This window comes from Melanotaenia boesemani, chromosome 18, assembly GCF_017639745.1.
Source record: "Melanotaenia boesemani isolate fMelBoe1 chromosome 18, fMelBoe1.pri, whole genome shotgun sequence".
Classification (NCBI taxonomy): Eukaryota; Metazoa; Chordata; class Actinopteri; order Atheriniformes; family Melanotaeniidae; genus Melanotaenia; species Melanotaenia boesemani.
Genome location: NC_055699.1, coordinates 10,255,605 through 10,281,518, shown reverse-complemented (window position 1 = coordinate 10,281,518; position 25,914 = coordinate 10,255,605). Strand labels below are relative to the sequence as shown.

The 25,914-nt window shown below is 36.9% G+C and overlaps 1 protein-coding gene across 1 annotated transcript in view; it reads left to right on the top strand.

The window, feature by feature from the left end:
* Positions 1-25,914, top strand: part of plxdc2b (plexin domain containing 2b) — a 93,582-nt gene that overhangs the window by 55,366 nt on the left and 12,302 nt on the right. Inside the window, exons 5-11 of the mRNA XM_041967538.1 lie at positions 2,878-3,000; positions 7,925-8,043; positions 9,457-9,556; positions 14,610-14,705; positions 14,867-14,948; positions 20,758-20,818; positions 21,032-21,185. Coding sequence (XP_041823472.1) covers positions 2,878-3,000; positions 7,925-8,043; positions 9,457-9,556; positions 14,610-14,705; positions 14,867-14,948; positions 20,758-20,818; positions 21,032-21,185 — 735 coding nt within the window. The remainder of the gene's footprint in view (positions 1-2,877; positions 3,001-7,924; positions 8,044-9,456; positions 9,557-14,609; positions 14,706-14,866; positions 14,949-20,757; positions 20,819-21,031; positions 21,186-25,914) is intronic.

Sequence of the window (25,914 nt, the reverse complement as noted above, 5' to 3'; positions counted from 1 at the left end):
TTATATGTATGCACTTTTTACTACAACTATCCTCCAGTGCAAAACAACATCAGCATGAGAGGGAAACTAGTCCATCTGTTCACAGCAATCACATCCACCAGTGGTGTGTGCAAGCATAGGGGCCAGCTCAGGTGTTAGAATGGTCGTTTTTCAATGGGAAGTTTGATCATTGGTTTGATCCTCAGCCCCTCCACATGTAGCTGTGTTCCATGTATACAGAACATAACTCTCCATCCCCTGCTCCTTCCTCCAGGAATTCTAGTTAAAGAAACTTCCCTTAATAAAATTCCAAATATCAAACATCTTGTAAGAGCTTTGCAACATAGCTGGTTTGAGGACATATAAGTCAAATCACATTGATAATAAAGATTTTTAAAATTAAAAAAAAAAAAAAAATTGGGAGCTGTGCTTATGTGTTTCTGATGTGGCCCCTTAAAAAGCTAACAAAGCCTTTTTCATCGATCCATTTTCTTTTAATGTATTTTTGTCACCATGCGGTGGGGGTGAGGACTCAAGTGCAGGCTTAAAGAGGCGGGCGGCAGACCAGTGCAGGAAAAAGAGAAAAAGGTGTTTTGTTTTGCAAGTTTAGCTGATAACTAAACTTACAAAACAAAAGGCTTTGGAGGCAAAAAACTCTGACATGGCATGAGACTAAAGATTAATACTAACAAACAATGGCATGAACTTCATCTAACAGCAAACATCAAACAGAAAACAGTAGACAATGGACAGGCAAGGAGGAATTGAAGCCAATGGTTTAAACACACTGAAGGACTAACAGACACAGGTGAGGTGAATGAGCAAATCAGACCAGGTGAACTAATGAGTAGGAACCAAAAAGCAACACAGAACTAAACATGATCCTGAATACCAAAAACCAAGAAAATAAACTAAGAACATGACACAAAAAACCAAGAAAATAAACTGTGATCATGACAATTTTAAACCTCTTAACCATCAAAATGCTTAATCATCCCTAAATATTTCAGTTTCTAACAAAAACATTGTACTGCCTACAGTACCATTTTGTTGGGCTGCGCCATTTTTCAAGTCTTCCCTGAAACTCATCATGTCACGTAATCCCTAGTCATGCACGGATCGATACCAAAACATCAAAACTACAGATACCTGCTTTTTTTGTTCTTCAAGTTTTTCAAGTTGTTCATTTGTCACATGCAAGATGGCAGTGAAATGCAGTTGTACATGGATCTGAGGCTGTGTACACCCATTACTTGTATTTTCAAAGAAAATCTGTGGTATCGTGCATCACTGGTAACCCCACATGGTTCAAACATGCACATATACAACATGTGCCACAAAACTATTGGAATGAGTGTAAACATGCTTATCATGAAAAGGCTTAAACTATCACTCTCGATTGGTTGAAACTTGATAATACAGTCAAGGTTTAAGTAGAAGAGTTGCTATGTTGTTGTGTTGTGTGACTAGCTAAGAACTAAACAGTGTCATATGTTTGAGCCAGAAGTTGTCCCAGAATTATTTTTACGACCTAAATTCAGTTAGTAGTTAACGATGAAGAGGCATATATAATCCTCCACAATGCTGTCTTCGTCTGACGGGGAGAAATAACAACATAGCCTAACTGATGATGATGGGCTGATGAAGAGTAACATGTCATGGCAGACTTGGGTAAATCAGTCTGCGCAGCTACACACACATGCACACAGCCACACACACAAACAACCAGGAGATGCACGAAGACATGCAAGTCCAAAGAAAACAGAGGAAGAGTTTGTTTATATTTATTTAGTTGGGGTTTGCTACCTGCTACCTGCAAAATTTAAAGTTCTTATGAGGATAAAACTGAATGTAACCATGTCTTCCTGTTAAGTCCTGCAGGACTCAATCTTTCCACTCATTCATTCACCATCAGATGAAGTTGTCACATGACTAAATCATGTAATATCTTTCCTCTCTGCTCCTGTTTTGGAGTGCTGACAGGGCTCTTTATTGAGGCAATTCTGATCGGAAAAGGTCTTTGCAGAAAGATTGATTCCCTTCACAGTGTGTTCTGTCTGTAGTCTCCAGTGATAGATGTGTTTTTATTGCCCACCCACCAAATGAAAAAACATACGGTGACACAAAATTGTGGTTTATAGTTATAAATTGCTCTGAAGGGTTTTTTTTTTCTCTTTTTTTCTGTAGCGATACGATATAATGTTACTTAGAAGTCTCACTATAATACTTTTCTGACTTTTATTTGCTTCACATTAGCCCAAACATGTGCCAATTTATCCAAATTCACCCTTTTCTCATTGTTTTCAGTAAAACTTAATTTCACGGCTGGATTTAAAAAAATTTTTCCCATCCATTCAGAGTAAGAAGAAAAGTATTTTCCTTGAATAAATCTTGAAATAACAGCAGGCTTGTTAAACTTTCCTGTCAGCAGGGAAATTAAGAAGCTCTTGGATTCTGTTATTATCTTTATGCAAAGAGTGTTCCTCTTGTGATGAATAGTGTGCATTTTTACCCTTTTCATGGAGTCCATTAATAACCATGTTTACAGGCTGCAGTGTGTGTGTGTGTGTTGCCTGAGTACGTCTCTGTGGAGCGATCTATCTGTGCCTCATTGAAGAAGTGCATGAATTAGAAAAGTTAGCTAAATCCCTTTTTGATGTCATGGTGTCTTCATTAACATGCAGTAAATGATTGATGGTGACAAGAGGGGGGTAGTGCTCCATCAGAGGAGGAGCAGTTAGTCTTAGAGCCCCAGGACATAACATAACTGCTCACTCAGCATATTTTCCTTTAAAGCCCCTCTGATTTGCTTCTGTTTTTTTCATGAAAAATTATATTGAGGTGCTAATTAATTGCTTTTGCTTGTCTGTTTATTTATTTATTTTTGTGCTCTTTCAGGGTTCATCTATACTGGTGATGTTGTCCACAGAATGCTTACAGCCACACAGTATATCGCTCCTCTGATGGCCAACTTTGACCCAAGTGTCTCCAGAAACTCCACTGTCATCTACTTTGACAACGGTAACTCCACTCATTTCTTAAATAACAGATATGCTCACAACACAGCAGTCCCAACAGGAGACAAATATGGAATTTTATGCTGTTATATGACACACAATGTTGGTTAAAATCATTTGTAGAGCTTCAGTTTGAGCAAAAAATGTGTTCTTGAATGACTGTAAATGTACCAATATGCAAAATATGAGGATTTTAATAAAAATTTCCACACTTAGTGGAAAAATACAAACTGTAGCTCAGATGTAAAGATGATTTGGAGCTGCCTTGAGAACTCAGTGGACCAAAGCCAAGCAGCACAAAATCAGAGGCACAAAATAGAGACTAATATTTGCAAAAACTCTCATAGTAAAGTCTCAGTCTTTCTGTGATTACTTTACATGGACAGAGGAATCCAGATTTTTCTGTTTTTAGTGTAAAATGAATCCTATAAGGCAAGGCAAGGTTTTTGTATAACACTTTTCATGTACAAGAAAACTCAAACATTACAAATATTGCAACACGGTGCAAAAGAAACTTTGAAAATAGGGAAAAAAATACAAAGAGAGAAATATTAAAAAAAGTTGTCCATCTTGGCAAAAATTTCACCCAGTCTGGTGCCGCAGTGTTAATCCCAAGTCTCCCCACTGGATCTTTTGTTTTATCATCTCATTTGCTGTTATTTTCCCATCTGAATTTCTCCTCTAAAGTTATTTAGATTAAAATGTGGACATCGCCATGAGTCTTGGTTCTGTAATGTTGGAAGTTTCATCCAACTTGAAGTAAAACATGGTGTTTCTATCATGTTGTGGGTTTTTTTTTCTGCCTCTTCTACAGGAGGCGTTAAAAGGAATGATGAAATGATAAAACTAACAATATATTTTATAAATATGACCAGGAAGGATTCCTGACCTAGATCCTATTAAAATGTTTAAGAAAAGGTTTTCACAAACAGTATTTCAGGAAATTCTGGACTTGAATCCAATACCTTGTGATTATAAATGATTAGTTTTCTATATAACCAAAAATTCTTCAGACCATGATTATAATAGTAAATGTAGTGGTGGCTATTTAACTTATAATAACAGTTACTAGTTAATGGTAACTCAGTGTTTATTAATGTTATTTTGAGGTACTAGACTGTAATCACAGCACTGTAAGTATTAATTTTTCATAAATTTTTACTTTTTGTTGGACTTATAAGCCAAATTCAACCTATTTAAGTGTATTTATTTATTCTTGAAAAAAATGTTTGTGCAACCATTCGAGGCAAGCATTTTGAAAATGACTGTTTAAAAACTGCAGAACATCTGTAAATCCACTGATGGACCAAAGATGTGCCAAACTGTATACAACAGGATTTTAAGAGACGTTTTTATTATATGGGCTGGTGCAGAGTGCTCAAACGTTCATGCATCACATATGATACAGTTTGCATTACTAAGTCTTTACTAACATTATGTGAACCATCTTCAGTTCTTTTTAAATGTCATTTCTTTATCATCAAGTCATTTTTAAGAAACCCTCCCTGACCTTCTTAAAACCCTCAAACTCCACTTACGTAAATCTGAATTGCTTTCTGATCTTTCTTTTCCCGTCTGTTCTGGGTCGGATCCATCATTTTCATCATCGCTGTCTCACCAGCTGCAGCAGTGTGACAGACTGACAGTATGACCTTCTGCAGGGGAGCTCATCAAACTTCAACCAAACTGGCAGTCAATCAATTCTGAGCCGTCCTGCTCCTCAACTTACTGTCCGTCGGTCAGCATCCTGCCAATACGACACAAAAGCTGCACACGCTGCTGTGCTGAAGAGAAAAAAAAAACAAGTTTGATGAGGCGTTCACGGCAGAAATGTGTTGTTTGTTCCACACAAACAAGTCTGTGTGAAACTTCACAGTGACAGTGTGAAACTTTATTATTGGCTGTTTGAGTTTCAGTAAAAAAAACAAGTGTTTACTTGTTTTTTTCGCTTTGCACCTGTTAAATAGAGAGCATATGTGACTGGTGAAGATGTGAATTTCATGTCTCCAAAATTCAGTTATTAATTTAACCCTCAACTGCTGGTTAAAATAAATTCATTCCATTAAGAAAAGAGAAATCCTAACAGTTCATACTACATATCAAAAACAGAGAGATTATACAAACCCAAATCTGACTAATGCTGAGATAAAATTGCTTTTTGTCAGAGTGGCACATTCTGACACGACAACGTAGCTAAATAACAGTAAATGTAAAATACTAAATTACTATAACGGTAGACTTCCTGCTTTTTAGTTTCTTAATTTTATACATGATGGCTGTCAAATCCCCCTTATACGTCCTGCATTGATCAGACAGCTGGCAAATTTGAGAACATCAGTGTTATCATTTAAATATGATCATTGAAATATTCAGAGTGGGATGATATCCATCGCAAATCTAGCCAGAAGTTGAATAGATGGAAATGCATCCATCTAGCCTGAATCAAATCTTCCAGCTGTGACTACTTTGCTGTGATTTTGGGTTTTTCATCAACATAATTACAGGCAGATGATGCACCAAGTATGCACCATTCATCAGATCACTGCATTTGTGTGGTGATAATAAACTTACTGTGAGTGACGTCCCTAAACATGATAACGCTTTTCATCCTTGTGTTTGCCTCTACAATTATATTCTAAGAAAAACATTATTATATAGGCCAACTAAACTCTTTAAGTTCAGAAACACAGAATACAGAAAAGTTTGTTTATTCGTTCATCGGCTAGTTTGTTTTCTTGCGCTCACATGCTGTAAGGTCAGTTTTCTCTCTTTCTGGTTGAGTTTAGGCAATGCTATCTGGTGAGGGCTCAAACATGGTCAGTGTTCATGCTAAAAACATTGTTTACAACAACATTGTCATTGGCTTTTTGCACTGGTTTTACATAAAAGTAAAAACAAAAACAAAACAAAATCACTTTCTGATTGTGTAAAAAATAATAATAATACAGTAACGTCCCTAAACTGAACTTGAAAGAAACTTAACTTGAAATGACAACAGAATATCTACCAAATGATGCCAAATACCAAACAAATACAGAGATATAATGGGGGCTATACTTATTTAGTTTATGTCAAGTTCATACTGTATACAAAGCTTGTAAGTGAAAATAGAAACAAGGCCAGTGTGTACTCCCCCTCCCCCCACTCTGTATTTTTAGCCAGGAAGCCCCAGATAGCATGGCAGCTTTCCCTCCTAAACGAGATGCATTTTAAGCTGACTTAAATTAAGTTTAACTTGTGCTGACTGAGTGTTTGTGTGCCATAAGTTAAGAGTAGTATAGCGCCCTGATGTTCACTGCCTTTCTCTTCTTCCTCTCCCCCCATTTGCTTTGTATTTTAGACCTTCTAGCTGCTGTCATGAAGTTGTGAAAATATTAGGCCTTTAGACATAAGACAACATTTAATTTATTGTAGGGGCTCCTGGGCTACGAGTGGCCCCTGCTCTCTCCAAGCTGTCAGCAGAGAATCTAAATCTCATTTTTGCTTTGGATGGAAGCGCTCTGGCCGTGTGACGGAAAAATTGATCGGCTGTGTTAACAAACCTTTATTGCCCTGGCGGCTAGCCAAATGACTTACTCTGGGGTGGCTGGGCTTTTACATCAATAGGTTCGCCACAGTCCACAGTACACCAAAATAGTATTAAAGGTAATGCAAGGCCTGCTTTCTGAAGGGCAGAGCTGAAGGCCACGTGAGTGATTTATTTCTTGATTTGTGTGTTCCTACACTCAGAGGATTTTTAACCAGGATCGGTGAAATCATCGTGATGTAGATCCAGTTTCAGCTAGAACTATAAACTTTCATTAAGTGTTATAATATTATGTTTAAAAAATAGCTGCAAATAATCTCTTTATTTTCTACAAGTTACGACTGTTGGCACAGCTGCTTCAGAAAAGACGCAAACAGAAATATAACAAAAACTGGATTTTATTATCTTAAAAACATCGCCAGAGTCCGCCCAATTCTCTCCCTTGCCAGCACAGAGATACTAAAGCATGCTTTTATTTCTAGTAGATTAGATTACTACAATGCCCTGCTCTCTGGTCTTCCTAAAAAGTTCATCTTAAACCTACAGCTACTTCAGAACTCAGCGGCACGTGTTCTGATGAGGACCAGAGGGCGGGAACACATCACACCAGTTTTAAAATCTCTGCATTGGCTCCCCGTGCGTTTCAGGATTGATTTTAAGGTTCTTTTAGTAGTATATAAAAGTCTTAATGGTCTTGGACCATCTTATTTATCAGACCTTCTTTTAAATCATGAACCCTCACGGTCCTTTTGTCCTTTTGCCTGTGGTGTGGGCCCCGGTCTGTCCTGATGGGGGTGGTTGCCGCTGTTAGACATGGGTGGAATGGCCCCTGGTGTGGATGGATCCCCCATGACACTGATATTGTTTCCTCACATACAGCATCAGGACGGATGCCTATCACTTTTAGTATTTTATAATAACATTCAGTTCGAGACAGGAATAATAGAGAATCATGTTTGTATAGAATGCGGAGGGGGGGGGGGGGGCTGCTTGGTGTGTGTGTGTGTGTGTGCACGCGCGCGCGTGTGTGCGTGCAGCTGTGTGAAATATTTTGGTGAGTATTTCTTTTATTATGTAGTTCCACTTTGTTTTGTTTTTAATATGAATAAATGGCCTGTGGCATGAAAGGTGCTTTATAAATAAAGTTTGATTTGATTTGATTTGATTTGATTTGATTTGATTTGATTTGATTTGATTTGATTTGAAACATAAAATTCATTATTAGAGGAGTAGGTAAATGCCCTGTACATTAATTACCTGATTAAATTCTACTACATATGCTAGAATTTGACATCAATGTTTAGTTTTTTAGACTTCTGAAACATCTGTTGTTACTCTTCTTTGTTACTTATGGCTCCCAGTGACTTAAAATGTGTTTTCGCTGTGGTTCTTTCCTGTTTAGGCACAGCTCTGGTGGTGCAGTGGGACCACGTCCACTTACAGGACAACTACAACCTTGGAAGCTTCACCTTCCAGGCTACGCTGCACAACACAGGCAGGATTGTCTTTGCATACAAAGAGGTGAAAACTCATTTCCCACAGATTTCTCCATTCTTCCTTTTTCCATCCACCTGATCTTCTTTATCTTACTTTGTGTCCTCTTCTCTTTCTGACATTCTCTTTCTGTTTATTATAACTTGGTTGTGGCTGCTGCACTGACTTCCTGCAAGTCAAAGAGCTGTTTTACAATTCTGATGTAGGTTTTTAAGGTGCTGAATAGTTTTAGAAATGGTTTCCAGGGTCGAGACTAAACATGAAGAAGCAGCAGGTGGTCTTTTGTACTACGTGTCAGGAACAAGTTTCTATACACTTGCAGCTCTTTTATACAGAATAAAAATTTACATTCCTTCTATTTATGTATATTTTGTAATACACTACAATTATACTGTAATCTTTAGACTCCTTAGAGCAATTATATTTCCATATATATTTTTATTTCTTGCTCAGTTCTTTGATTAATCTCTTTAATCTTTTCTTATGTGTTCCCATTGCTCTGCTGTCTTTTATGTCTAATTAAGCATTTTGTTTAGCCTTATACAAATACAGTGCATAGAAAAATCTTACTAAAGATGTTCAATGTCTGCAGAAAAGAGATGGACACACTTTAAATATCACTGCACACACAGTATAAAAAATAAACTGTGACTCAAGCCACACTTTTCCCATTTCACACGGCTCACACAATCTGTTTCCCTGTTGTTTTCTAACTCTTAACACTTTTTGTAACGTCTTAGTCATTTTCAACATTTAGCACAACCCCAAGTTTACTTCTTCACTTTAGATATTAAACCTTGTTTTGTTATGTTTTGTATTGTTTGTGTTTTGTGTTATAATTTAATTTTGAATAATACTACAACTTTTGGTGACTCTATGTTCCCATAAGTATTAGTTCATTTCCAAATTTCATATTAAAAAACAGCTTTATTGAAGACAGAGAAATACTAGGCCATGAAAAATATTATCCAGCAGAGACTGCTTTTGCACGAGTAGGAAATAAGTAATGACCAATTATAATTGCAGTGGTTATAACAGCAGGGCTGCTTTTATGAATTAGGGTTCTTATATAATTTCTTATTTTTACATGTTTGAAGAGCTGATCTGAAAGCTGTTGTGATGACCATTGTTCATATTTCAAGCTTTTACATAACCTCAGTGATTACAGGTTGTTTTTCAGTGCTGCTTCATGTTAGCTCCATTTTATAAACTCATCCATCATTTATCACTTATCATTTTATCATGTTTAGCTCTCTTCTTATTGAACTGTGAAAAGTCCAAACTGATTTCCAGTCTTAATGAATTTACTTATAGGTTGAGCAGGTTCCTATGGGAATTTATCAACACTGACAGACTAATTTGACCTGTCAGTACCTAGCAGACTGTCCCAAGGAGCTCTTTATAGTGTTTGTCATTGATTTTTCTCTTTTTCTATTTCAGATCCCTATTGAGGTGTCACAGATCAGCTCTGTCAATCATCCAGTAAAGGTGGGCCTGTCTGATGCCTTCGTGGTTGTCCATAAGATCCAACAAATACCGAGTGAGTCTCAAAAACTAATTTCTGGTGTGAACTGGCAAACCAGGATAGTTCTATAGTTCTACAAACTAATTTATCCTGTGTCAGTCTTTCTCTCGCTCTCATGGGCTCTGACTCAAAATCTGCTGCAATAATGAGTTGTCAAATGTGATTTATTCAGCAATTTAAACTGTGTTTTGATCATGTGGGTGAAACTTGAATAGAATTTATTTGTCAAAGTTAATGTCTTAGACCACACTACTTCCTTCATGTGGCTTCTTTATGTTCCAGGATTATATCTTTTTTCTACATTTGGTTACATTTAAACAAACCTCTGGAAAAGCAACATGTTGCAGTGGAAGAACTTCTTTCATAAAGCTCCTGTTAGTACAGAAAGACTTAAATATGGAACTTGCTAGCGCAGTCTTCTTAGAGTTAATAAACTAAGCTGTCTTTGATGCCTCTGACACAGCATGATGAAACGAGTTGCAGCTGCAGTTGCAGAGTGATGAAATCTTGTATAGACAAATTGAGACAGAGGTGTTGTGTTGAACTTAAAGATATCTTGGCAAAACCAATTCTGCTTTGATACTTAATCTGAAATGATTACTGCTCCAATTCAGGAAACCAAAATATGCCTGAAAACCATTTTTTAGGAAAATATGAAACAGTTGAAATAGGGACTTTCCCATGCAAACAGCCTGCAAAAGGCCTGACGTGCTCAACAGCATTTCTACCAAAGGAATAGACTAAAACAAAAGTTGTCCTGGCAATTTTTATTAGCTGTAGCTAACTAATTATGCTAACATTAGCTCAATGAGTTGGTTGATTTATTTACTTTGGCTGATGTCTTCATGAGTCCATTTAAAGTTGGATGTGCATTTGAATCCTGTTTCACAAAATGTTTTAGAAATAGTTGAGTTCAAGAATTTGTGCTAAAAGGCAGAGGCTAAAGCTACATAATTCAGTCCTGTTTTCTATTATTGTATAATGTGTAGACTGGTGTGAGCTACTTTTCATTCGGCCTCTGAAATTAATACAGATAAAAAAATTGCAGGACAGAAGGGTTCATTTAGGCCTACGCTGCAATAGTATCCTGAGATTTTTAACTAGACTTGCTAAGATTTGCTGCCTTCTATAGTGTAGAGAAATACAAGATTAAATCAACTCATTGACTCTCTCAGGTTTCTTTGCTGAATGATGCTTGTCAAAGATGGCCAGTGCTGATATCCAGTTGCTGTGACGCAGTGCCATAATGGCAGCTGTCATGTGATGCTTCAGCCTGGAAGTGTGGTTTTTCTTAGCTTCGGCCCAGAAATGTGCACAATGAATGTTAGTGTGCCATTAAGACAAGCCTGAAAAACACAAAGTTTTAAGATTAGAAACTTATGCAATGTTGCTTTAAGGCTGGAATTAATGATCCGCAATTAGCTAGCTATAGCCAGCAGCTAGTGGTTATGACAGATTCTGCCAGAGCAACTAAAACATGCCACAGTTCTGTTAATTTTTTGTTCTTACAGTTCTTTCTACTTGGAAAAAGTGCTGTGCAGTAGATCTGCCACCTCATTTCTTTTTTTTTCTAAAATGTAGACCATTTCCTGTCGTAATTTATCAAGCATTTAAATTATTGTAATTGCAGGACTGTTAAGGCTCTTTGTGGTTTTTCAGTGCATATGCAGCTGGTGTCCTGGTAGCCCACTGGCAGCACTTCGGGGACTTCATGTGTAAAGAAAACATACATAACCTCTAATGGTGACATTTAAACAAACAAATGCAGAACAGTTAGTTGATATTCATAGTGTACAACAGTTCTTGTCAACTTCTTGTGCAAGGGTCAGTATTTGTATCCTGCATCTGTCACTCCAAAGGACATTACATGCCTCATGCATTGCAGAGAGAAGATATCACCAGTTTTCATAGGAAAAGAGCTGTCATTACAACTTATTCCTCCATATGATCACAGTTAATGCACCACTCCAAGTGTGTCCTTGTTGTTATGGTTAGAGAAAAAGATGTTGCACAAAGGACAATTGATAATCACAGCCATATCCTATCAAACACATCCAATTTTAGATAAACGCTTGTGACTGAGTCTGCCAGAGCAAATCAAACATGAGTCGTAGGATTCATCTGCTTCCTAGTGCACAGTTTATGCAAATCTTAAATGCAAGTAAAAAAATTGAGCCCTAGCATACAGTATATCTAGCTTGATTTACTTCAGGTCACATATCTCATCTTGATGAAAGAAAATATTTTGACAGATTTTTTTAGATCTTGGTCATGCATTAACATTATTTATTATTGGTCTTGTAAGTACATTAAGGCATAATCCTGACAGGGAACGAATAGACTGAAAGTGATGACTGCTACAGGCTTCACAACGAAGAACTTTAATAAGTATCTGTGCCAATTATTACATAGCAACCATGGAAACCAGAGGGCATTATTTAACTGGCTGCAGCATTGCATGAGTTTAAAAGCTTAAATAAAACATTTTATAAAGCCTCCAGGCCGATCACACAACAGCTCAGCCAGTGAAGGCAGAGATGAGAGAAAAGATCTGTGTGTCCTGTGGCCAGGTTGAGTAATTAACAGATCAGGTACTAGTACACGAGAAGTTCTAACTTTGATATTTTTTCCCTAATGCTCGATTTTACCTTATCAGTCAGAGTGAGTGATATTTAAAATGAAGCCCAAACCATCTCTGCCTTTTCATGCCTTTTTTGAGTATCTGGGTAAAATTCACAACAGCAAGACAGCACAAAAATGAGTATACAAATAATCATTGATTAATGCACAATAAAATTTTAATTCATCTTACTAAAAACACAGAAAAGCAAGAAGAAGCATTACGGTTAAATACAGAGATAAAGTTTTGTTTTTTCCAGTACAAACATCCATAATGTTTTATGATTAGACTATGCTATCATTATTTTTAATATGATTAAGAGTCTTATCAACGTTTTGTCATGTGGTATAGTTAAATTAACATCACACAACAGCCATTTATTGCATTTTAATCAAAGAGATGTGCAAACATTTATTTTTAACATAGTAATTTGGGGCTTATTAGCCTGATACTTCCCAATATCTTGTCTAGATATGTAGAGATGTTTTAATTGAACTTGGTGTTTACAGTTGATGATGCAGACAGTTTCAGAAAAGGTATGTTTAATGCTCATTAAGCTTAGTTTATGCTGTGGCTGAGACCATATTTTAATTGGCCTGATTTATAGCTTTACCAGAAGCTGTCTGGACTGTACAGTCTGCCCACACATCAGCAGCTTCAGGCTGGGGAAGTGACCTTCCTCTGGCCCCGACCGTGTCATTAGGTACCTGATAATCCCTTTGCTATAAGCAAGAGGAAGTCAGACACCAGGGGAGCGGGGAAGGTAAAGGAAGAGTGGTCTGATTGTCAGGTTTAACCGGGTTGCCTCACATCTGTTGCTTTGATCAGTCAACCTGAGTGTAATCAAACAAAACAGGTCTGCAGGGAAGTAATGTCTTGTCACATGAGGTGACCACTGAAGCCAGTGCAGTCAACTGTTCCCAGAGTAAAAATCAATTAAAAGAGTGAAGAAAAAATAAATTATAAGAAAAATTAACAGTACTAGAGGGTTTCCACTGCTTCTGTGTTATATGAATTAATAGTGGCTTTATAATAGCAATTGTCTACTAATGGGGGTAAAATTTGAAGAGACATCAGTGTTTCTTCTATTCATGGATTGATTTTGCATGGTTTCTGTGCCTTCTCATTTTACTTTTCTTTCAAGGTCTAACCTACATTAACCACTGTAGTAATGTTATATTGAGCTCTAGTGTTGCATGGATGATTTTGCAATTCAGATATGGTGTGAATATAATTCTGAAAAACGGCAGCTTGAGCAGAAATAAAAGGACAATTTAACATTATAGGAAACTGAGCAAAGGAGTTCTAATCATACCTTCAGCTTCTTTCCCTAATTAATGTTATACTGAAAACACCATGGCACTACCTCAAAATGGTGTGCACTTGTACTGTCTTCTTCTATGTTCTTGTTAAGGCATAACTTATGCCAAATGGTGCTGTGGCACCTATCACATAAAGCTCAGAGGGTTCTTACTTCACACAGTTGTTTGTCCATTCAGAGACACCATAGTAAAAAAAAAAAGACATCGCAACTGTGGCAGCTTCCATGTATGTGGACCCATGGCAAGTAGCTATATATGACTCATTCTAAAAGAATGGTGATTAGATATAAATTGAAAGTTTTTAATAATATGTTACAGTTTTCTGTCATTGACCTTTGATTTTGTTATACACTGCCCCTTTAAAGTTCATAACCTTGAGAGGTGTTTTGCTAGTGGGAACAAATACATAATGAATAGGATTTTCAAGTCATGCTTGCTGCAAACAGTAAATGCTGCAAGCATAATCAGTGTATTAAATGCCAGTTTTGCAGCTTATTAAGTCAAGTAAATACAAGTAAATACGAGTGCCAGCAATAAGCATTATCACTATTGATGTGGCACTACTTGTGTGTGATTTAGTCTACATATTAACTTTTTAATTCATTCATTTTCCTGTACGGAAAATCACATTAAAATCTATTTAGGGTTTAAAGTAATTGCTGGATTATTATTAGATCTTTTAAGATAATACGCATAGGATGTATTTTATGTGGATTTTTTTTTGCTATTTCCTGTGATGGCAGTAAAGATGCATAGCCAGCAAAAGTGGCCCAATCTAAACTAGCTAGGATGCAGTGTGAGTCTGTGATGTATCTAATCATTTCCTCCATCGTACCCGCCTGATGACTCGCTGTTACAGATGACTGGGAGGGCAGCCTTTCAACAGGGTCAGATTGATATCAGGTCCCAGGGGAAATAGCTCCTGTCCTTTGCAGAATCGTGGCCTGACACTTTGGGCACAAAGAGAGAGGAGAAATGCTGTGGCAGCATCCCATATGACCTAATTCTGCCTCCTGCACTATTTCCTCTTTCTTCTGGGACAACTTGTCCTAGTTTTTATCTCAGGGTGTAGGATTTGCATTGTTGTCATCCCACTCTTACTCTTTCTCCTGCTTTAAAATTGTAGATGTGAGGCGAAGGACAATCTATGAGTACCACCGCGTGGAGCTGACAAAGACGAGGATCACCAATTCTACAGCAGTGGAAATTATCCCTTTGCCCAGTAAGAAGAATTTTTTGCAACAGCTTTTGGCTCAGTCAGTTGAAGCCTCAGTATTGATTTCTTATTACTGCATTATCAACTGGCACCTAGACCCTTTCTGTAGCTAATAGACTATTGATTATCGAGATGGTTTGACCTGTTTTGACCCTTTTTATTTGCAGCCTGTCTCCAGTTCACCAGCTGTAGTGACTGCATCTCCTCACAGATCAACTTCAACTGCAGTTGGTGCCATCGACTCAACAGGTTGGACTCAAAGACATCTTTTATTTTCCTTTACATGCTCCCGCTTAGATCCTTGCCAAGGCAGAGGTCATGTATTCGGTAGAGGTGGTTTGTCTGTCTGTCTGTTAATATAACTCAAAAAGTTATGGATGGATTTTGATAAAAAATTTTAGAAATGGAATAAGGAATAAGTGAGTAGATTTTGGGGGTGATCCAGATCACCACTTGGATCCAGGAATTTTTTAAAGGTTTCTTTACTATGGGGAGTTGCCACAATCATTGGCAAAAAATTCAGCCCCAACATGCACCTAAAGATAAAGCACTAGTTTATAAAAAAGTATGATGCAGCCCAAAAAAATAATACAGTCCTGTAATTCAACAAAATTGAATTTATGTAGCTTCCATTTCTGTCAGAATGAAGTTTTTGTTGGGGAACGTAGTCATATTTAGATAAGACTGCCACTCAGACATCACTCACACCTGTTCTGCAAAGCTTCACTTTCATCTGTCTAGTCGCCCTCCTCTTCAAATAAAAGTAAATATTTGAGCTGCTAAGGAAATGTTGGTGTTCCTCCCCAGAGTTTCCTGGCAGTTGAAATGGGAGCTGTGGTGGATTTTGTTTTCTTTTGTCAGACAGGGGAGTCTGAATTAAAAACATAAGTTTTTATGTTTAACATAAATCATCCACAGGAGTCAAGAAAGTTTCATTTCAGCTGGAATGTCAGCAGATGTTTGCTGATAAATACATATGATATAAAAACAAATGCAGGTTTTTAGCTTTTTTTTTTTTTTTTTTTTTTTTTGTGGAATAATTGCATGGAATTATTCATAACATAAAGTCACTAAAAGTACCAGTAGTATTTTTTTGTCTATATTTCTTGTCATTAGTTTGGAAACTACATTTTTTGTTTGTTTTTTTAACATAATTTTTGCTAAATTTTTATGTTTCTCTTTATTTTAAAACCTAAAAATAGAAATAAAAATGTGGTTCTTTTAAAATGACAACACATTTACTATAGTAAATATTTATCAAAAAATAAAGTCTTTTTTTTCTTCTTCTTCTTCTTCAAAAGGTCTCATAACATTTGCAGCTCCAAACAAGTTTTATTTAGTTGGGCTGAGGGGAAAATGGCTCTTTGGATTGTAAAGGCTGCAGACCCCTGGTCTAGCTCATGGAGGAACCATCACCTCTCTTTTGTTGATGCTGCATTTGGAATTACATATGCATCAAATATTAATCTGCAACTCTTGTATTTTGGTGTCATCAGTTACTCTGAGTAATGTGTCTGACTGGAGAAATGTCCAGCACCTGTGCTCTATCAGCTTGAATTCGTTATTAAGGACTTACAAGTAGCTTTAGATTTGCCTTTCTGCCTGGTTGCATCTTAAAACCAGCTGCTTTTGACAGAGACAAACTAATTTCCAGCTCAGCAACAAAACAACAAAAAAAGGTGTTTTCCCATTCAGCAGTTTATTGCCACTGTGGAAAAGCTGTGCACGCCTGTGGCAGTGCGCTCATTAAGCAGCATTTTAATTAGCTTTCTGACTGCGTTAATATCTGAAAGTTCAGCCTCCCCCTGCCCTTTGTATCCTTCAGCCACTTCCTTTTGAAAAAGGCAAACATGTTTTTGGCACGCATTAATTAAAAACCATAACGGCCTTGCTGGCTGCAGGTTAAATAAAAGACAGTGGCATTTTAAGAGAACAGCCCTGATGAACTTCTCTCACTCTAAAGTGGTGGGAAGGTGAGAGTGCACCGCCTCTTTCATGCAAAGTTACAAATTGAATCAGTTTGTTGTGGCTGAATTAAGCAGCTGAGGCTGAAGGTTAATAAAGCACAACAGACACTGCAGTGGGCCATAGGTGTCAGAGCATCTGAATGTTGATGTGTTTTCAGGGATTTGTTTACCTTAAAAACACAGCTGGTGTGTTGCAGAAGTGGCTGCTGGAGAGACCAGCAGTGAATTTTAATATGTTCTGGTCTCACAGTGAAATGTTGTCACATAGGTTTTAGGTTAAGACATGAATGAAAAAACTCACTAGTCCGTTTTAAGCTTATAAGTATTTGATGCATTTTTTTTTTTATATCTGGATACACAATAATTAAAATAAAAGCTAAAGTAAACCTAGGTACAGCATGCATTATTAGCACAAAGTAGCTAAATAAAAAAGCATTAGTTCAGTCGTGATATTGTATCAGTTTTATTATCACCAAAGCATTAATTTATAGACAACATATCTGTTTCAAAACCTGAGAAGAAGAGTCTAAGCCAGAAAACCTTCGTTTTGTGAGTGAGTTTTTCCACAAAACCAGAACTAGAAGGAAGCTTATCCAGTGTGGACTGGTACGCATGCAAGCAGTCAAATGCACTGCAAATCAATTAAATCCTTATCATTTTGGCAAAGTGTGCAAAACAAATTCACAAAACACTTGCAAACAGATGATCATGCTGCCAACATTTACTACAAATACACAAAAGCTAATAGAATGTGCTGCGAATTGCTTGAACTCCTTCCAGGGACACAACAACGTGGTAGACTAATTTGGCAATGTTTTTTGTGATAAAACATAAATTCCAGTTTGTTTGTTTTTTTCTTTTCTTCAATTATTCTCTCTTTTTCCCATAACTTTGTGTTTAGGCTCCACTTTATGCTGGTAAGGCAAGACTCAACACTGGCCACACCTCTCCAGTTCTGTGTATCTGTATTTGTTTTTACACCATATGTGTTATATTTGCAGCAGAGGTGCTGCCAATTTTATGAAGATGTTTTCTTAATTTGCAGGAAAGTCATCTGTTTACATGTGTTTTGAACAAGCTGCAGTGTGTTGAGCTTCCTGAAAATGTCCCTCTTACATTGTCATAAAAAAAATATCATCCTGCACCAAAAATCTGTTACTAAGAGGAGGTTTTAGACACACTGCTCCCTTTTATTCATGTGCTCAAACTTTTCTGTTACAATGTTGCTTAAAATAACCAGATCAAGAAATGGTATATCTCAAGCAAATATAAGAGGGTTCACCCCATATTACTACAGTGTTTATCCTCCATTTGAATGATGCATTCACTGAGTTAATTGGACTAAATAAAAGAAAGTCCACTATAATGAAGTTTGATTTGCAGCAGATGTAGATTTTTATTTTTCAGTAGCTTATCAGCTGCACAGATTTGGATGTTTACTTCTGGAATGACTGCCAGAATCATCTCTGCATGCTTTTGTGAACAAGGGACCTGCTGAGCTGCAAAATATACAGAAGCAAAGTCTGGTTATGTTTCAGTCAGCAGCAGGGAGTCTCAAAAGCCTGAGTGTTTTGTCTAAATCCTGTCCAGACTTTCTTGCTACAGAAGACTCACATACACCTTTTTTGTTTTCTGAAAGCTCGCCTATTTAGCCATAAAAATATTTATATATGAAGTGTGCTCTGAAACCTGGAACTCAAAGGACAATATTACATCATGAATAAATAAATATGGCTGATGAGGACTGCCATAAGTGAAAGTCAGATATGAATAAGATCTAAATCTGCCACTCTTAACAGCCACAAACTGTCTAAAGTGAAGGCATCTAAGATACTTTCAAACATAATATTAGAGTCACTGAAGACTCAGTTATCAGGTTACAGAGCCCATTGGTTCACCCACTGGTTTCTAAGGTGATTAATGTTTCATTGAATGAGCTTAGCATATTTTACAAACTGTATACCCATTCTTTAAAAAAATCCTTAAATGTATTACACTATCAGTAACACTAGATTTACATCATTAGATTTTTAAACAGTTTTCTTTTGGTCCAGAGCGACATTATGTTGGTCTGATTGGAAGACCTATTTCAGTTGGCATTTGCTAAGAAGTGATGTTAACTGTTCAGTCAAAGAGAACTAAGAAAGAAAAGGAGGAATGATAGAAATAATAATAACAGGTGGAAATATGCCTAGCACACTATGAATATTCATTTCACAGAAACAAAACATCCATCCATTGTCAATACACACTTATTCCAGTGCAGGTCAAAGGGGGGCTGGAGCCTATCACACCCGCTTTTTGGCGAGAGGCAGGGTACACCCTGGACGGGTTAATCACCAGTTCATCGCCAGGGCTTAAAACAAGACAATAAGACCAATAAAAAAAAATTTTTTAATCAAAAAGCAATCATCAAAGAAGTACACTTGGCTGATTTGGTGTCAGTTGTTACTGCTTGGTCAGAGCACATGCTTCATTTATTTTTAGCACAGGTAAACAATCTCACTTTTTTATAGAAAATAAATAAACAAAAATTGTTGCATCTGCAGTCTGATTTTATCCTGCATTTGATGCTGGTAGCTTTCAACAAAACAGTTGGACTCTGCAAATTTTGAAACCTATAAAGAGTCTAAATGTGAAGCAGCAGCAATAACTTTATACAACTCCAGTGTGGATGCAGTAAAGACAACAATAAACAGTGAAGCTGATCAATAGCATGCAATTCATTTGAGTAAAGTACATACAAAGGAAGGACTTTACATGATAAAAAATTTAAAAATCAGAGCTTTAAGTGACTTTATACCATGCGAAGGAGACTGTATATCTTCCATGAGTGGGACTATAATGCCTGAAATAACAGTCTCGCCATCCTACTGTGACTGTTTTGAAAACGTGAATAGAAACATTCTCCCTACTGGCCTCATTTATATTCAAATGAAGCTTCTCAACCCATTTCTAATTAACAACACTGTGGCCCATTGAAGCCAGAAGGCAACTGGCTAAGATGGATGCTAGTGAGAAGAAACAAAACACAAACTCCCTTCAGGGACGGGTTAATCCAGACCTGCTTCGTTACGTTGCGCCTCACTCTGCTTCCTTCTCAGTGCTCTCAGGGGGGGAAAGGAGACGGGGAAAAGTGGAGGATTAAACGGAGGAATCTGTCTCGCCTGATTGAACAGATGGACTTGGGTGGAGGGGCTAAAAGAAATGGGATGATTAGAGAGGTAGAAAGATGAAAATGAACTTCTTCACATACGCGATTACCATAACAAAATGCTCTTTAGAGAGTATTGGGCCCTATGGATACTCTTCTGGACTATGTTGCTCTTACAACACAGATACCAGACTTTAAACCACAGCTAGTACATTGTGGGTGTCATGGTGATTTTTACTTGTATGGATTTTTCTACACTTGCATGCTGCTAATGTTTTTCACCTCAGCTTTCTGTGATTTGAGAGAACAGTGTGAGTGGGTTCAGTGCATTACAAACTAACTGTTCCTTACAGACTGTGAACCAAGACCAACAGAATGATGGTGATTTATAAGTTTAAGATTTAAGCTTACTAACAGCTGCCTCAGTCTTGGACCCAGGCACACAGCTGACTCAGCTACACTCTTATCCCCATGACCCCTAAACTCCTCTTCCTCGCAAATCCCACATCTTCATAATGTTCAAACCCACTCTCTTCCAGACCTGAACCAGACTATAAAAACCTGAAGTATTCACTGTTGTTCAATAAATTTGTTAACCCCTTAATGCCCAAATTTATTTACAATTATATAAAGACAAAATAAATACAGGAAAACAAATGAAATATTAAATAAATTAATAACAAATAATAAATAAATAATAGATAATAAATAAGATTAAATAAAAAATAAGTGAATAAATAAAAGAAATTAGCTTGAATAAAATTAAATTTAAAGCCTTTTTCCTTATAAACATGCTAATACAATCCTCAGTCTTATTATTATTATTTTTTTTTTTTGTTTTAGTGCTCTTATGCACCTTTTAAAATCTTTAGTAATAATTAGAATGAAAGTCACTGTGATTGTTGTTTTGACTGGCATCTCTTTCCTCCGCTCTCAGATGTTCTAGCGGCTTCGACCGCCATCGGCAGGACTGGGTGGATAACAGCTGCCCAGATGAAGTGAGTGTCCCTAAAAACTTACTTGACCTTTTTCAAATGTTTCCACGTCTTGCTTGCTAATGGCAAAAAAAAACATCTGTGTGAGTGTTTTGGGGATGTGCAGATGATGGATGCTCTTTTGCTGCAATGCACAGGGAAAAATATATCACATGCTCAGATGCACATTTTTCTCATTTTAGACTTCAGAGTATGACTACGTTTTTCTTCTTTCAGACCAAGGACAAGATGTGTGACATATTGGACACTACACACCCATACCACTTCACCACCACTGTCATTCCCAAAACAACATCAAGGAATAAAGAGGCCACTTCAGGACAGGACATGCCCTCCACCTCACACCCTCCCACCAGTGTCCCCACCGAAGGTAAAGCAGCAAACAGAGCTGGAACAAGATCTCATGCAAATTGTCCTGAAGTCCAGAGCTTTCCATCAACTGGTGATAGATACTCTGTTTTAGCAATCGATTAAACAGGTAGCATTTGCTGGAGCAGTTCCCGGTTGATATTGATATGTTTCCTTTTTTACAACAAAACAGTTGTCTTGTTTATAGAAAGCATAAATATATGCTGTAGTCCTACACTTCAGCTAAAATAATAATTCCAGACAGCAGGCCATAGCAGCAGGTGCAGCAGCTGTTTTTGTAACAACTTTAAAACAAAGCAGACTCAATGAGGGCAAATCCCACCAGTCCAAAACACACAACCTCACTAAACTGTGAAACTCCAATTTAGCCTTCCCGGCTTACTGTCGTCCTTTAAAAAGTTTCTCTAATGATATATCTGACATTTTAGAGGTCATCCAGTGTAGTTTTTTGGGTAATGTTTTAAGTTGAATGTCTCAAAGGAAATTAGGCAGGGAGCTGGCTTTTGTGCAACTTTGGTGTTTAGTTAAATGGTCTCAATCTTATTCAAATATGACTCCTTTGTTATCACCTGTATTCTTTCAAGGTCTCATTTTATATTTTAGGACTGTAGTAAATGAAACTACATCATTTTCAGTTTCAAAAACTTACTGTATGTATTCATTAAAACATGAATTCTACATATTCTAAATGAAAATATTTTTTAAAGGTCCTTTAAAAACAAAAAAAAATGCTAGTAGTAAATAGCAAATTATAAATGGTTCAGTTAGATTAAGAAAATCTAAATCTTTTTTCAGAGATAATCCTCTGAAAAAAGCTGATGCCATTATTTTTCTGATGAGAGAAAAAACAGTTAAGGCTGTCTCTGAAGTTTGTTTACTTTAATTTCTCCATCTATAGAAATGTCAGAGATTTTCTGATGTTACGCCACTAATTTTCATCACATTTGCTTTTTCATGGGCTTTGAAGCATTTATTTCAGTAAATAGGCTGTTTATTTCTATCCACTCCAGATGTGGTTGCCTCGATCCAAAATAATAGGAAGGGCCTACGTCCCTGTTACCCCATGTCAACATAAAAATCCTCATGTACGATCAAAACTAAAAGCAGACATGGTGCTTAATCTAATGTATTTTCCTGTACTTGCCCATTTGGGTTAATTGTGTATGGCATCTTAGATGCCTAAGGGCAATGATTTAATACATGTTATCAGCATCTTCAACAAATTTACTGCATATTTCTAAGAGCACAGAGACACGGTGTTTCGGAAATTTACCCTAAAGGACATAATACAACTTAAACTTTTAGTGATTTGACTTTGCAGTTATTTTGCTGTGCTTTTGTCCCTTTGATGTATTTTTTAAACCTTCATATCTACATTACACTTTCTTTTTTCTTTACTAGAAAGCATTCACTTTCATCACTATCTGAGTGAGAGGCTGACCTTTTCCCTGTTACACCCACATTAATCATCTTGTGTGGCTGAGCTTTATGATTGACAGGTCATCACAGCTAGGGTGCTTGATAGGCTGCTGTGTGAAAACTGTCCACCCGTGAAGAAAAAACACAGCAAGGAGTCTTACAGTACAGATCAAAACAAGGTGTGGTGAGAGGACTGAGGAATAAAATGTGTGGTCTGTGGGTGTGTGATAGGATCTGTGTATATTAGGACTCAGGAGGTCATGAGGTTGCAGTGTGGTATTTGTATTTGTTATGGTTGAGTATCTGATACATACAGCGGATTAGTTTCTTCAGCTATCACCTGTCTCCTCAGCTGCAAGGGTCAGAGGTCAGGTGAGAGTGCAGGATGGGTGGCTCATGCACATGCTGGCAACCTGCAGCTGGACAAGAGTTTTTGAAAGGAAAAGAGACAAACAGGAGAGAAGAAATGTATGTGTGGGAGTTAGTATGTTTGTATATACGAGATGTTTGTCTTTGTATGATTGCCAAAAGGCTAAGGCACTTTCTTCGTTGTTTGTTTGTATCATATCCACAATAGCATAGAGCTGTCACCCAAATAAAAAAAAGGAAAAAAGGACCATATCAGGTTATAAAGTGATACGTTGTAATGTAAAAATGTGAAACTTATTACGTTATAACATGATACGTTTTGTGGTGATTTTTAAACCATATTAGTCTTCATGTCTGCGATTTATTTCTCCCAGCGGAGCATATAGCCTTTATAATTTTCATTTTTATTTCAAGGAGACAGCCATAGGCGTAACCACTGGTACATGTTATTAACCAAAAGTAACACACACACCATCTCACTGCACGCAGGCAGGTGACATACCCTGTTTCTCATAACTGTCCCACATTTCTGTGTGTACAACAATAAATCAGAGTAGAACAATTGGTCATTGACAAAAATAACTGAAATGTTTCTGCTTGACAAGAATAATCTCCATAGAATGTATTTTGCTCCAATATGTCTCGGTCGCAACAACATCTGCTTACAGTACAAACTACTTTGATTCATGTTCTTACAATAAAATTAATCACGTTATAATGATACTTTTCACATTTTACAATAAAACTATCATAATGAACGTACCAATAATTTTTATTTTAGTTGGGTTGTTTGGTGACAGCTCCACACTTCTGTACATGTCCCTTTGATTCATGGGCAATTTATTGAAAAAAAATGGGAAAAAAACATGTTAGCAATCAGTACAATGTTAAGTGACTTTACAGGCTCCATTTAAACCAGACATTAGTAAAGCTATGACTCTGTTATAGCCAGTCCACTTGGATCTTTGAACTACAAAAGTCTGACAAGGCTCTTACCAGCATGTCATCGAAGTTCTGCTGAAAAGTACAAAAAAAAAAATTTCAAAGTTAGGACACACCCCAGAGTACAGGATAAGTCATCAAGATTTGCAATCATTGCCGTGATAATAAACATTTACTGTTACAAATAACAACCTTCTTTGCTTTGTTTGTGTTGGGACACTATCTGTTATTAGGCATCTTTTAATATGAGACAAATCTTTAAAAGAGAATAGAAGTATCAACTTCAACTATAAAAGGTTTATATATATATATATTGTTATTCTGTATTTTATTATTTGATAAATTTGGGTATGCGTAAAAAGCATTGCATTTGTTATACAGTTTTTGACTATTCTATTCTATTCTATTCTACAGTCATTTAGCAGACGCTTTTATCCAAAGCGACTTACATTTGAGAGTAAGAACAACACAAGCATGAATTCAAACAAGATGGGACGTCATAATTCAGTGATAGTCAGACCGCTTTTGAGTCCAGTTGGACCCAGGTGCTGTCATGTAGTGCTAGTGCAGTGCATATAATTGTTTTTTTTTTTGTTGTTTTTTTTTTTTTTTGTCATTTTATTTAAATACAGGATCACAATTTCATCACACAATATCAACTTGGTCATAAGTGCATGATTTCATCACATAATATCAACTTGGGCATAAGTACACACAGCTTCTTCAGTACTTGGTTGAGCCAAAAAGCTGGACAAATCTTTCTGACTCATTTAGTTAAGCTAAATGTGGAAATGCTCCTTAAACAACTGAGTCTTAAGCTTGGTCTTAAAAGTGGATACGGACTCTGCGGATCGGACGGAGTTTGGTAGATCGTTCCACCACCGGGGAACAACAGAGGAGAAGAGTCTAGCTACTGATTTTGTCAATTATTTAGAAATATGAATAATAGAAATTAGGGACGTGCATGACTAATCAACTAATCAATTAGTCAAAACATTTTTTTGTTTTGTTTTGTTTTGTTTTGTTTTGTTTTGTTTGGAGGACTAATGTCTCAGTTATGCAGAGACATGGTGCTTTTCACAGCACAGCACTGTGTTAAATGGAATGGTCGAGCTGGAGAGTAGAAATGCACCGCGCAGGGAAGCGGGCAGTGGAAGGTCAGAGAAGAGAAAGTCGCTATGAGAAACTGAATGTTTAGCTACAAACTTTAGCATTTAACACCACACAGCTCTTTTAGTTCCAGCAGAGTTTAGGATCTGCTTCACCACTGCTGGGTAATGTGAAGGAAGCTAACCCTGAAGCTACCCGCAGCTTCACCCAGGAGTAATCGCCTCATGTCTGCCTCTCAAAGTCGATGTGGAAGCAGAAAGTTTAGATTTTTTTAGAGAAACATTTTCTGTTGGAGTTTTCAGTGATTGTGGAACCGACAGACCTCGAAAATGTTGCTTCAGCAGCAAAAGGAGCATCTCCCAGACCCACTTTCTCATCTACCTGCTGAACAATAAAGGACACTACAACCCAAACAATGTTAAAAATATAACCATGTAAAAACACTTGTTCATGGAACACACACAATATATAAAGAACATCTCATACACATTTTACTATTGCCATGTGGAGATGAAGTTTTGTTTTTATTTATTTATTTTTTTTATCAGTATTGATGCCGTCATGATGATGTCACAACTAATTGACTAATAATTTTGAAAGGCCTGGTTAGTCGACTTCAACAATCACCTAAAATGCCCATCCCCAATAAAAAGCAAGTATTTTACATGACTTTGCTACAATCAAATGTAAAAGCCATTTTAAGTAATAGCACATGTTTCACTGATGTTCGCAGTGCTAGAGCGACTGTACTAAAACTGAAAACATTAAAAGTTCTGTTGCTGTGGTAACTGTTGTTGCTTGTATTGTTTCCATGGGAGATACTTTTCAGACATATGTCCTGTGTTTTAGCGGTTTGCTGTCTCTTGAGGACAATAATCAGATATTTCGAA